Source organism: Bidens hawaiensis, unplaced genomic scaffold (assembly GCF_021521415.1).
Source record: "Bidens hawaiensis isolate Kalapana, Puna unplaced genomic scaffold, B.hawaiensis_p1.1 tig00037679_1, whole genome shotgun sequence".
Lineage (NCBI taxonomy): Eukaryota > Viridiplantae > Streptophyta > Magnoliopsida > Asterales > Asteraceae > Bidens > Bidens hawaiensis.
This window is the reverse complement of record NW_027496591.1, coordinates 21,283-35,275: the sequence shown is the minus strand read 5'-3', so window position 1 is coordinate 35,275 and position 13,993 is coordinate 21,283. Positions and strand designations below refer to the sequence as shown.

The 13,993-nt window shown below is 34.0% G+C and overlaps 2 protein-coding genes across 2 annotated transcripts; both read left to right on the top strand.

The window, feature by feature from the left end:
* The first annotated feature begins 1,014 nt into the window (after nucleotides 1-1,014).
* LOC143589635 (xyloglucan endotransglucosylase protein 1-like) lies at nucleotides 1,015-2,337 on the top strand. Its single transcript, XM_077070342.1, has 3 exons — nucleotides 1,015-1,359; nucleotides 1,461-1,654; nucleotides 1,759-2,337. Exons 1-3 carry the CDS (start codon nucleotides 1,078-1,080, stop codon nucleotides 2,153-2,155), a joined length of 873 nt encoding a protein of 290 aa, XP_076926457.1. The 5' UTR covers nucleotides 1,015-1,077; the 3' UTR covers nucleotides 2,156-2,337.
* Nucleotides 2,338-7,353: 5,016 nt separating this feature from the next.
* On the top strand, nucleotides 7,354-8,698 carry LOC143589636 (xyloglucan endotransglucosylase protein 1-like). The gene is made up of 3 exons (XM_077070343.1): nucleotides 7,354-7,897; nucleotides 7,994-8,175; nucleotides 8,294-8,698. Exons 1-3 carry the CDS (start codon nucleotides 7,616-7,618, stop codon nucleotides 8,688-8,690), a joined length of 861 nt encoding a protein of 286 aa, XP_076926458.1. The 5' UTR covers nucleotides 7,354-7,615; the 3' UTR covers nucleotides 8,691-8,698.
* The last annotated feature ends 5,295 nt before the right edge of the window (nucleotides 8,699-13,993 follow it).

Genomic DNA, 13,993 nt, shown 5'->3' with positions numbered 1-13,993 from the left:
AATAACCTTATAGCTTGGAAATCACACTTTGTATTAAATGTAACCATGTACCCAAATTATGTACTCATTCAAAGTTCATCGAATTTGGCAACTCTAAGAATTCTCTTTGTTTTCATTGTGTTGTTTTTGAATCAAGTTGGTTGTTCTTGACTAGGTTATAAATAGACTTCCACTAATAATCAAATTAACTAATATATCAAATAATTGAATAGGGTTCTGGTAAAAATCAATCCAACAAGTGGTATTGGATATTCAGTTCAACATCTTGACCAGAATAAAATTTCTCTACAAGTAAAGAGTATAAATTTTAAATAGCATTGTAATCTTCTAACAGTTAGCCACTGCTGAAATATTGGTACTGCGGGCGGCAGATTTCGACGAAACACGTCGTCACTCATTCATGGCAACCTCACAAAAAGTATCTAAATCTGTGCCGAGTTCACTTTTAAAGACACAGCCTCTCTCCGGTGGTCGCACGTCGTGGATCCAATAAAACCTGGACAGATAGCTGACATTCACGCATAAATTGTACATTTTTATTGAAGTAAACTTGATAAGTAAGTATCATAGGGTTTTTGACAATTTACTAATTTGAATATTGATAAATAGTACAAAAGCCTTTTTGAGCTTTTAAAATGTAGATAATTGTTTGTTTGGATAAAGAATATATTTTATGAAAAATGGCAATTTTAGTCTGGCTTTTCATGTAACAATTTTTTTACTTAATATAAATTTGAATTCCCGACTTTAATTAAATAAGAAAAATGACAAATGGAAGCTAAAACTAAAACAACGAGCTAAGGATGTGGAATGTACATAAAATACACCTTTTCAAACTGACTAATTTAATATAGTAATGTTACTGGCACGCGTATGGAGACAAAAGTAACAGATGCATTTCATACCAAAAAAAGAATAACATTAGCTGTACAACGCGCAAACACAACCTTTGCTGCCTTCTCCGACAACCAGCATGTTTCCTCTTGCAAAGTGTCAATCCAACCACACCTATATAAACTATCGTTTCCCCCACACAACTTTTCCATCACATCTATATCTATCTCCTAGAAAACAACAATGGCACAATCTTGTTATTCAAACTCGAAAGCTTGTGCAATCGCTCTTGCACTTTCATGTCTAATAGTAGCCGCATCCGCGGGCAGTTTTTACGATGAAATGTACATCACTTTCGGTGGTGAACGTGCTAAAATTCTCAACGGCGGTCAGGATCTTTCGCTTTCACTTGATCATTACTCTGGCGCTGGTTTCCAGTCCAAGAACGAGTATCTCTTTGGTAGGTTCGACATGCAACTCAAACTTGTACCTGGCAACTCTGCCGGCACTGTCACCACGTTCTATGTGAGTACTAATTTTATATTTTATATTTTATTTTTTACATACCACCTTATTTAATTTACAAAGTCTAACCAATACCATGCCTTTGAATTGAATTACAACAGTTGTCATCACAAGGCGCGGGACATGACGAGATCGACTTTGAATTCCTTGGCAACTCAACTGGAAACCCTTACACAATACACACAAATGTTTATGCACAAGGGAAAGGAGATAAAGAACAACAATTCCACCTATGGTTCGACCCTACTGCTGCCTACCACACATACACCATCGTATGGAACTCCCAAAGAATCATGTAAGCCTTTCATCCAACACATATATATATATTTATGTTTCTCGTATTTTATTTATATATTCATTACACGGAATACTTATCCATTGTTCATCATTTTGTTGTAGTTTCTTGATAGATAACATACCAGTAAGGGTGTTCAATAACCATGAGGCTTCCGGGGTCCCCTTTCCCAAGAGTCAACCGATGAGGGTGTATGCCAGCTTGTGGAATGCGGATGACTGGGCAACCCAAGGTGGACGTGTGAAGACTGACTGGACTAAGGCACCTTTCACAGCATCCTATAGGAAATTCAATGCCAATGCTAACATAGTGAGCCCCAATTTAAAGTCAACAAGTTCTGAAAGTGACAACCAGGCATGGAGTACACAAGGACTCGATGCCGCAGGGCGAAACAGGATTCGGTGGGTGCAAAGCAAGCACATGATCTACAACTACTGCAATGATCGTGCTCGTTTTCCCAATGGTATTCCAGTTGAATGCGTACGAAACAGATTCCTTTAAAACCTTCTCTAGATTCAGTATAAATACATTGTGATTGTTTTCCGAACTTGAAAGTTCTTTATTCTTTTATTCATTGTATAAAGAGATTATGAAAAATTACAAGAGCATTTACTTAACCACTTTGTGTCTCTTTTGGTGGTTGCCTCATAATTCAGATGCATGCAAATGTACTTGAATCTCAAGAGTTGTCCATTTCATTCTTGAATCTTATTACTTGGTATTCTAAGCAATCAAACGAATAATCAAAGTCAAAATGGCAATACATATGTTATAAGACTTCCAAAATAACGATTATCACTCAAGCGACATTGTTGTAACATTAGAAGTTCTAAATAAATGGTGGTACCTATGTGATATGTATGTGTATGCATGTTGCAATGAGGTAAGTAGAAACTTGCTTTAAGAATCTTATATAAGGACAACTAAAGAGAGCTTTGAGAAGTTCTATATGTAGATGTGATATGTGTGTATGTAATATCAATATGTACACATGCATGTGATATATATGTGTATACATAAATATTCATTACATATTACACACACATGTGTGTGTCAGTGTGTGTTTACGGGCTTTTAGCCACCATATTACAGTTTTTTTTCTTTTTTTCTTTTTTTTTTAGGTTTTAATATTGTGAATATGTTGTTTTGGATTTTTATTTAATTTATTACATAGAAGTTTGTAATATATTTGGACTTATTTTGATCAATTTATGTTTGGTTATGTTCGTTTATATTATTTTTGGATGAAACATTAAATGATTCATCTACTTAATGTGTTATATTTGTTTGTATTTTAAGTGTGTTTATTTATATTTGTTTATGTTTGGTTGTGTTGGTTTACATTTGTTACTATATATTCATTTATGTTAATTACCTTTGCTCAATTATGTCTGTTTATGTTTATGAACTGTTCATTTATGTTTTAAATGAACGCACATTTTACACGAGTTTGTATCAGAGAGCATTAACAGTGAACACTAATTCAAGCATGCTTTTATAAATATAAGATAGTATAGTATGTTAGTAATCTTCCACCAATAACAATCTTTCTAGACTACAAATTACATAAGCATTTAAAAAATCTTCACCAATTCGATTACGTAAATTTGTATTTAGGATCTTCATTGTCGAAAAACATCTCTCAACCGTTGCGGTTGCAATAGGCAAAACTAATGTTAGCTTTAATAATCGATAAACCAAATGAAAAGAGATATGTTTCCTTGTTTCCACCATAACTCTAACAAGATCCGCAATACCTTTCATATTAGCAAATCTTTCATTTTTCGCACACTATCAATGTACAAACCAAGTTGAGATGCAAGAACAATTTTGTCCCCATTATCAAAATCATATGGATAAACTCACACACTCATTAACTTTGATGCATCAAACTTGAAAAATGAATCATACGGATTGAAAGCCAACACGTTTTGAAATAAATATGGGTTAACATGTTTTGAAGTAAATCTGTGTTAATTATCTCATTAAAGCGATCACCAAATTCTTGAATTTCCATATCGACAACACTGTTGAAACAATCAAAATTATAATAATGTTGATTGGTGATTGTGTACCCTTGTCTTTCGAGTCTATAACTAGTGTCATTGACAACATGTGAAGCCGCCATCAATCAGCTCACCTCCCACTAATTCCAAATTTTCAATTAAAGTGGTTAAACAATTATCTTATATGGGCTTAATTGTTGTTGTTCATAAAAAAATTAAATTTAGGCTTAAAAATCTTGGCTTAAAATTTAAAAAATTAGGTTTGGGTCACTAAAAAAATTATGAATGGGTCACTAAAATTTTTTTGTATGGTCACTTTGGTTTTTGGACCAAATATATTACAAAATTACAAATTTATAAAGGAAACTATGGACTTGAGTGGGTGCAAACAATCCCCCTGACTGAACACTGGATCCGCCTCTGTTGGAAGGTGACATATGATGTAAAAACAACGATACCACATATAAATAATAAGCTGCATTTTAATCTCGATACCAATAAATCTAACAATTTGTTTGCTATTTCGAATGAAGTTGATAATGGTATAAATGGATACCCATACTGATTACATTTTCAACGGAAGTTAGTCATAATTCTCAACTAGACAAAATTTGAGCCACTTTTGGAAAGGTAACTATCTATGAGCAGCATGCGTCTTGTTGGAAATTGCAAGGTTAGTGATGCATGGCCCATCGGTAACCAATGTTGTTATAATAATCGGGAATCGAATCTGAAAAAAGTCATTGAGTTAAACTAATTGGCCTTTTATAATTGACGGATCACTGTCGTGATTAGACCGTGGTAGATCACCGACGGATACCTAAGGTAAGGTTTGGTTTTGTGCTATTAATATAATATAATGTCACCATTTAAACTAGTACTTTACCCGTCCGATGGACGGGAATATCAACACGGGAATGTGAGGACTACATTAATACGGTAACATGAATGAGTAGATGTAGCTCTAGATGAGATACCTCAACTCCATCAACACGCAAACACATAAATCATGAACAATAAGTTTGACCATCAAAAGTCAAAGTGCAGTTTTGGGTTATTCCTTTTTGCATTCTAGTTTCATCATGTTCATATCAGATTAAAAGGGCAGTCTTAGAACGGCTTAAAGTTATCAGTTAGCTTGTTAACGGGTCAGATTCATAGACTATTCCATTAAGTTTCATATAAAAGCTTTTGCAAAAGTCAAACGGGTCATTTCTGGAACTAAAAATTACTATATCAATTTGTTTGTGGAACTTTTTACCAATAAAACGTCAAATCGCATAAAGAGAAATTGTAGGCAACAATTCGCAAGTGATTTCATTTTGAGTCATTGGGCAGATCTACCAACACAAGAATTCGAGTAATTCCCAAGTTCCAAATATGAAACACATGTTAATGCATTTTTGTGGTCTTTAATATCTGCTACAGATTTGTTGTTTGCCTCTTGATGTCCCAAACTCTATTAATTTTTTTTCCAAAAAGAATTAAAAACAACGATGGCCCGACCCGTTTAGATAAAAGCGGGCATCTGAATGGCTTAGCACCAAGAGTCGTTGCACCTGTGGTTCTCATTTGTAAAGCTACAACAATTACACCATTTTCTGTTAAAAAAAATCAAGTTTTATGTTATGGACAACAATTTAAAAAAAAAAGAATTTAATGTTATAATCCTAACATATAATCACTCTCTCTCTCTCTATGGTCATAATTTATAGAATGACAAGTTTACCCATTTCGACATTCAAAGGGTTAAACTGTCATTCCTATATCAGTGATAAACTATACAATGTACTCCTGTATGCATACAATGATAGAATCCATGTAGAGTATAAAAACTCTAGCAGCTCCTCTGTATGAAAACATAATATAAGTTAAGAAGAAAGTAATTAGGTTGAGCAACTTACCAACTCGATCCATAACTTGCAAAGTCTTCAAATCTCCGTGGCTTCTTTTCCCTTCACTTAAATGTTGATTATCACCATTTATTTTTTGTTTTTCTAAAGCAAATCGTCAAAACCTTAAAGGGAATTTGGGGCATTTTCCCGATCCCGAATTTCTTAAATATTTGGTACTGGTACTAAAAATGCTTAGTTTAGTATTGGTACGGTACGGTATCGTGATTTTCTTAAAAACTTGGCACTTGTACCGAAACACATTTTTCAGTACCGGTATCATTACCATTTGCTCATCCTTAATTAGTAGAAGCGGCTGCATTTTTCAAACTGTCACAATACATCAACAAAAACTATACATAAGCACAAAACCACAGTGTTCATCTTTAGCTAAACATCACATGTCTACCTAGACAATAACTGGATTGCTTTTGCTTGATCAGTTTACTTTACTAGTGGCATTTTCACCTGGAGTGATGATATATCTGGAAACCTGAAACTAAATGCAAGTCAAGAGATGTACATGTATAAATATAACAAAGTGTAGGGAAAGGAGAGACCTAGCAAGAACAGCTTTTGTCATATGATAAAGAGCAGCCCTATTAGGCGGGTGTACCGATCAAAACTTTCTTCACATCAAGGCAATTTTCACTGAATTAAAGTGGCTGACTGCTAATGCTTGATAAAGATTCAAAATGTTATCTACGGCCAGAATCATCACCATCACAATACATGAAAAGTCATTTCTAAAAATATAAAAACTTACCTTCATACAAGGATGAGACATTTGATGAAACACCCAATTCACTTATCAAATAAACCATCTTCTTTCGCCTATGTTAATTGATAATCAATGAACAACAACTTGACATGTAAATTTACATAATCATAATATTCTGACAGTTTTAACAAATGCTTCTTCAATATCATGAGAATCCGTGATCCGGTTGCTCTAAAAACTAAAATAAAAAAACTCAGTTGAATTTATGAAGAATGTTGCAATATTACCTACTGAAAATTAGGCATGGTAAGGACTATGACCCAATGTTTTAATCAAAGGATGAGGAGGCACATAATACTTGTACGAAATTAAAAAAATCCAAATAAGTCTCATGTTTCACCAAAATAATAACGATCGACTTACCAGAAGAATCAATTGAGCAACTTTGATGATGCAATACTTCAATTTTTTTGGGTTTTCGTGAAAGATTGATTATACATGGACGCAATCTTAAATTGAGAAGGATGATGTAGAGGAAGTGAGGGCGAGATATATATTTTTATTTAGGGTTGGGCGGTTACCCACGACATGGACGAAAAAAATGGTGGATGGGGAAAACTGCCGTTTAACATCCTTTATACGGCTAGGATTTAATCTCAAAGAGAGTGTATGGCTGAGATTAAACTTCACGACCATATAATATATAATTATTGTTATGCCAGTTGTTTATAGCTAATTAGTTACATGTAATAACTTATTTATGTTTAGTGGGATGAATTGTCGATAGAGCTTAATTAATAAATGTAGACGTAAGCCAAGATAACACAAAAGGATCTCAACCCGTATATATCAAACATCATGGAATGATTTTTAAAGCATTAACCATGGTCCATGGTATCATAATTTAAATTTTGTTTCGACTCCCACAAAATATTAAAGTCTTACTCAATACAAGTGGCCCACAAAACTAACATAGGAAACGGAAAGTTTATAAAAACATAAAATTAAACTTTTCAAGTTAAAGTATTATATAATAGAATGTTTTCTTTTATTGTATTATATTATATTACTTTGAAACGGTGGAAGTAATGGAGACAAATCCAACGGCCAGTCAAAAACTAATAATATGAGCTGGAACGCGCAAAGGCAACTTTCATTCTTTGAGTTGGTTCTCTTCTGTACGCTTTAATAATTTGCTTCCTCCCCTAACAAACACGATGGTTCCTCTTGCACATTCTCTATCGATCTAACCACACCTATTTAAACAACCATTTCACCACCATCTTTCTCATCTCACAACTATCACTCTCTCTAATATCACTACCTCTCCCAGCAAATAACAATGGCACAATCACACTATTTAAACTCGAAAGCTTGTGCAATCGCTCTCACAATTTCATGTCTAATAGTTGCCGCATCCGCGGGCAGTTTTTATGATGAAATGGACATCACTTTTGGTGTTGAACGTGCTAAAATTCTCAACGGCGGTCAGGATCTCTCGCTTTCACTCGATCAGTACTCCGGCTCCGGCTTCCAGTCAAAGAACGAGTATCTCTTTGGGAGGTTCGACATGCAACTCAAACTAGTTCCTGGCAACTCTGCTGGCACTGTTACCACCTTCTATGTGAGTATTGTTTCATATCTAATTCTATACATATGTTCACCTTAATTTATTTTCAAAGTCTAACCAATAACATGCCTTTGTATTGAATCACATCAGTTGTCATCACAAGGCGTTGGACACTTCGAGTTCTTGGGCAACTCCACAGGAAACCCTTACACAATACACACAAATGTGTATGCACAAGGGAAAGGAGATAAAGAACAGCAATTCCACCTATGGTTCGACCCTACTGCTGCCTACCACACATACACTATCGTTTGGAACTCCCAAAGAATCATGTAATCCTTTCATCCAACATATATATATATATATATATGGTTCTTGTACTTTATTCATGTTTCGTTTTTATATTCCTTGCATGGAACACAAATCTTATAATTCATCATTTTGCTGTAGCTTCTTGATAGATAACATACCAGTAAGGGTGTTCAATAACCATGAGGTTGTTGGGGTCCCCTTTCCCAACAGCCAACCAATGAGAGTATATGCTAGTTTGTGGAACGAGGATGACTGGGCAACCCAAGGTGGACGTGTAAAGACTGACTGGACTAAGGCACCCTTCATAGCTTCTTACAGGAAATTCAATGCCAATGCTAGCAAAGTGAGCCTCAATTCAAAGTCAATAACTTCAGAAAATGACAACCAGGCATGGAGCACACAAGGACTCGACGCCGCAGGGCGAAATCAGATTCGTTGGGTGCAAAACAAGCACATGATCTACAACTACTGCAATGACTATGGCCGGTTTCCCAATGGTGTTCCTGTTGAATGCACACGGTCGAGATTCCTCTAAAGCCTCCTTCAGATTAATAAAAATATATATATTTTAGGATTCTTTTTGAACTTGAAAATTCTTTATTCTTTAATTTATTGTACACTCCACAGAGATTATGAATAACATTTAAAATGGAACCACTTGCGTCTTCTTTTGCTTGATCCCTCCAATATTCAAACGCATGCAAATATACTTATATCAAGAGTAGTCCTGTTCATTCTTAATCTCATAACTTGTTATTCTTAGCAACCTAACTGACAAGAAAACTAAAAAGGTCGTATGTAACTTAAATACGTGTATAATGCTCCTTCCTCAAACCAATGCACGCCTTTCAACATGTAGGATTTGATATTCAGTTGCGATTGCTTGATCTTTGATGTAATGTTCTTGTTATCTGAATTATGTAATTTGCATTGCCTTTGTATAATCGTTTGGCTCTTCTTTAGTATTATTCAACTTCACACTTCTTGTATTTGTTGGATCTTAAACATAGATGCTTGCATTTCTTGACTGGTATCATATATTGTTGTACGTTGGCCATGGTTTAATAATGTTACGATTTGTTCTCGGTAGAAAGTATTGAGACGTGGTAGGTGAACACGTAAAAGTGAGTAAGATCATGTTTTAAGCGAATCTAAGATGTGCCCATCATAAGTATACCCAACTAGATGAAACTTATCATTTTTATTTTAATATACAAGTCTCGTGTAAGATATATCAAAATATATGGTTATGCCGTTCAAATGCCTATGTGTTGGGTTTGAACAGTATTTCGCTTACACATATACTAAGAATGCAATATTGTTTTAGATATATTAGTGTATTTCTGGACCAAGTACTTCATCACCATTATTATAGGACTGTAATGAACTTTATGTATGTTTAGCGATTTTACAATCATGAATGTACTTATCGAACAAACACTACACATATTAAAGTGTGCTAACATCTTATGAATGTAGTTGGATTGATGAGAAAATATATAATTACATATTTATTTCAACTCCATGTCAAGTTATAATTATGTTGTGCCAATGTCTATTAATATTATTCTCTAAAAGTTCGACAGTTCTTCTCGATGATGAAAAAATCATCACCGTAACTTCAATTTTAGTAAACATTTAGATCGAAAATTTTTATAATACATATATGCTAGAACTTCCCGTCAAGTAATAATTCGGATGTGTGCAAGTTTTATTTATTTCAAAAATTCACTCTTTAGTAGTTCAACAATTCTGCTTGATGATCGTTAGATCAACAGTATAAAATACGATTATATGAACTACTAAGAACAAAATTTTATAAATAGATATGCCTGATTTTTATCAAACTTATACCTCTCTTTAATAATATATAATGAGTCGATTGTACCATATATAACCAAATTTCTTAAAATTTATATAAAAACATCTTGAGTTACTATTTTAACGCTTCAAGCATTTTAACCCCTTAGGGATTTGAATGTCATTTAAAGTGTCCCATACAATTGTGCAGTAACGCCATTAAAAAGTGTTATATGGAGATTTTTTTAGAATGAAAGACTGATTAAATATCAAAGGGTTATCGTATACAATACATGGGATCAAATATAAGTTTTCTCATATTTAACTAGTATGATTTGAGAAAGCCATCGTGTTAAAAGTTGTGCCTTATTCTCATTGTCTCATATTCTTTCCATTTCTTTTTATTATAAGGACACCCATTTATAACTTACTGGTTTGGCATCTAAGGACGTTCGGACTACATGTCCGAAAATGCTTTGCTTGTCGAACGAATTAAGCCGTTAAGGAATCTTGCCATTTTGGCTAGTCAATAGCATTATTCTGCTATTTGTATTTAACAACTATTTATAGGGCAATACTAATTGCATTATTCTGCTCATATATTTCATCGGTATTATCTTTGGAACGGATTTGTCTTCCACATTTTTGTTTTTTATAGTAATATTTTTTTGCTATTTCTTCAATTTAAGCATTTTGTGAATGCATTTAATGTGTTCGCACTTTTAGACTTCATATTCACATTAACCACTTCATGGATCAAAACTTATAGATACATTCAATATTATTTATTATCTTACCAGTCTTTCATTATATTTATCTCCCCCTAAAACTAGTATACGAGTCTTTTAAGTGGCCTCAGTTTTGTATGTAGTGGTGGCGACATTGTTACATGGACCACACTAGCTAATATTTTCATGTGAAACCGACTTTATTAGCTTTGAAGACTAGTTGTATTGAGAATCACTCGTGATCAGCAATTGGTTTTAAGTTGATTAGTGTAGTATTATGCCATCATGTGGAGACGTAAATTTGCATCTCATCAAGAAAGATTCACGATTAAATGTAATCGATTAATTAAGTAATTCAACTAACCTGTTTTGTATGTGAACATAAGCTAGTGAGATATATATAATAGTTATTAAAAAATGGGATGTGAATGTTTTTTAATATTGATTCTTCTAAATTCTCATGTACAGTTAGGGCTAACAGCCATATATATGCTACACTTCACTTCAGGTAGTTAAAACATTCGCATGTGATGACATAGAGATGCATCACTCAAGAGCATAAAGATTAATTGGCCAAGAGAAACTCGCCACACATATGTTAAGTGTTTTGGTTGCAAGACATTCAAATTATTTTGCAAATGCATCTTTGCACATTCAATAATTCAGTACATCATAATGCTACATGGATGACTTATTTGATCATGCCATATGGTGAAAGTGGCTAGTAACTTCTGGTTTTTTTCATATTTGATGTTATGCTGCTTAATGTGTTCATATATTTTTGTTTGGTTAAACCTTTAGTTTTCGAATATGATCATCTAGCCATATTTGTTTTATGTAATTTAAAGATTGAGTATCATTTCTGTCATTATATCATTGTCATAACCATTTATCCAAACTTATTTAATAGTTAAGTGTTTCTTAAGATAAAATATTGATGCTCTTCTGGAGCATTAAATATGTGAGAAATATTTTACATCAATAATGCTATGCGTAGTGGAGTGGCTACAAATGGGGTGAATTGTGACACGTGGCGCCCAGTCAACAAAGGGGGCGAAATTGTTTTTGGAATGTAATGGTTTAGAGGCTACAAGTTGGGCCCACAGTATCTTTTTTTATTATTTTCTTTTTATAAATAAATTAATCAAATAAAAACTAATTTATTTAAATAATAAAATAAAAATGCATTAAAATTAAAAAGAAATACGAAAAAAAACGTAACTAAAAAAATAAATAACTAAAAAAAGATACATAACTAAAAAAAACATAACTAAAAAAAATACTAATATCCATAATATTCGCGCATTTTTTCGACTCGTCGTCGTTGCAACAATGCAGCCTCTTCGTGTGACCCGACCGCTTTGAGTGATTCGTATTCTTTACTTATTTCCCGCAACTCCATCATAGCGGCAATCTTTTCGTGTTGTTTGTTGGTTTCTCTCATGGTATCGTTGAGTTCCTCGACAAACTTTTCGTGTTTTTTGATGATTTCGGCCATGAAAGCGGTGAGTTCCTCGGGTTTCGGTTGGTTCGGGTTGTTTGTAGGATTCATTTTGCTAGATTTTTATAAGAATTTGGGTATAAATTGTGTATGAAATGGAGAAGAAGGTGTGTTTATATATATATATATATATATATATATATATATATATATATATATATTGTTTTAATTATTTTTTTTTTTACTTTTGATCGTTGAACGGTATTATTAATATAATATTATTATTATTTAAACTCGCGGCGACAAAAGAACCCCGCCCCCGCCCCAATTTGCCCACATATCGCTGGGGGGCGGTGTTCTAGCCCCTTCGCGCCCAAAATCGTCCAAACCGGCGCCCACTACACACATCCTAAGTGTCTCTGCTGGGGACAACTTATATAAAAATATTTTCTCTGTCTTTGTTGTGACATCCCGGGTGTGACATTTGTAGTGGTGCTACTAGAGTAGTAGTAATAATATTGCAATATACTTGGAACTTATTCTCCCGTATTAGTTATCGTTTTGCTAAAGCTAACTACTAAAACATGCATATTAGTTATCGCTTTGCTATAGCTAGCTAAAAAAAATTCTTTTTTATGTTAAATCTCTCTTTTATTGACTAGTTCATGTTATATCGGTTTAAAACACTAATGTTGGGTTTTAATTATGATCGTCTACGTGTATGGCCTCTACTGAAGCCACAACCTCTTTCTTATGTCTATCTATCATGTATGGTAGTTGTATTCACTTTAGGGAATATACTAAGTACAATTGGTTGGTCATGACTAGAAGACATATATAAGATATAGAGAATGTCTTGTCCAACGTGTTGACATAAGTGATTTTTTTACACCATGCAGTTTGAATTTGGGGGTAATGTGGAAGATATGTAGCCATATTGAAAATGGTGAGGAAATTTTCTAGCGAGCTTTATAGAGAACGACCAACGTATGGCGGCCAAGTTTGTCTTTTGATGTTCCTCCACACATCAAAAAGGAAAAAAAAAAATCCTCATGAGGTGTCTTTAGGAGTGGTAGAGGAGAACGATAATGGCTTTTCCCCTTGGCTATTTGCCATCAAATGAATTTGATGTATCTAGATTGTTTTATAATTTGAAGTGTTTTAAAAATTATCTTAGAATATGCAAGTCAATTAGTAAAGTCATTATGATTTATGCTTTCCCATAGAGTAAAAATAGTTACTTTAAATCTATAGCTCACTTCAAGCCATTTACTAAACTAATGATGATAAAAAATGGTCAGAAAGTTAGTGATCATCTTTTATTACTTTGATTCCGAAAGTTAATGATCCTGTCAAGCTTGGAGAGTATCGTCCAATTAATCTTATAGAGGTGATTAGCAAGGTCATTTCCAAAGTCTTGGCTAATAGATTGAAGGGGGTCCTGGGTGGTATTATTTCTTAGACTCAGTCGGCCTTTCTTTCGGGTAGGTATATCTTGGACGGGCCATTGATGATCAACGAAATTCTGTCTTGGGCTACTAGGACGGGGAGGGAGTTATTTATGTTTAAAATTTCGAAAAGGCTTATGATAATTTTAATTGGGAGTTTTTGTTGTCTATTATGCGACAAATGGATTTCCCTGAACGGTGGTGTAGATGGATTTTTGGAGTGCTGTCTTCTGCGAGATCCTCTATTATAGTTAATGGCACGCCTACTTTGAGTTTGATTGTGGTAAAGGTATACGGCAAGGGGACCCATTTCCCCTTTCTTATTCATTATTGTTATGGAAGCGCTATCTGGTCTTATCAATAAGGCGTGCTCGATATGGGCGTTGGATGGGGTGGTGTTGCAGAATGGTGGTCCAGTCCT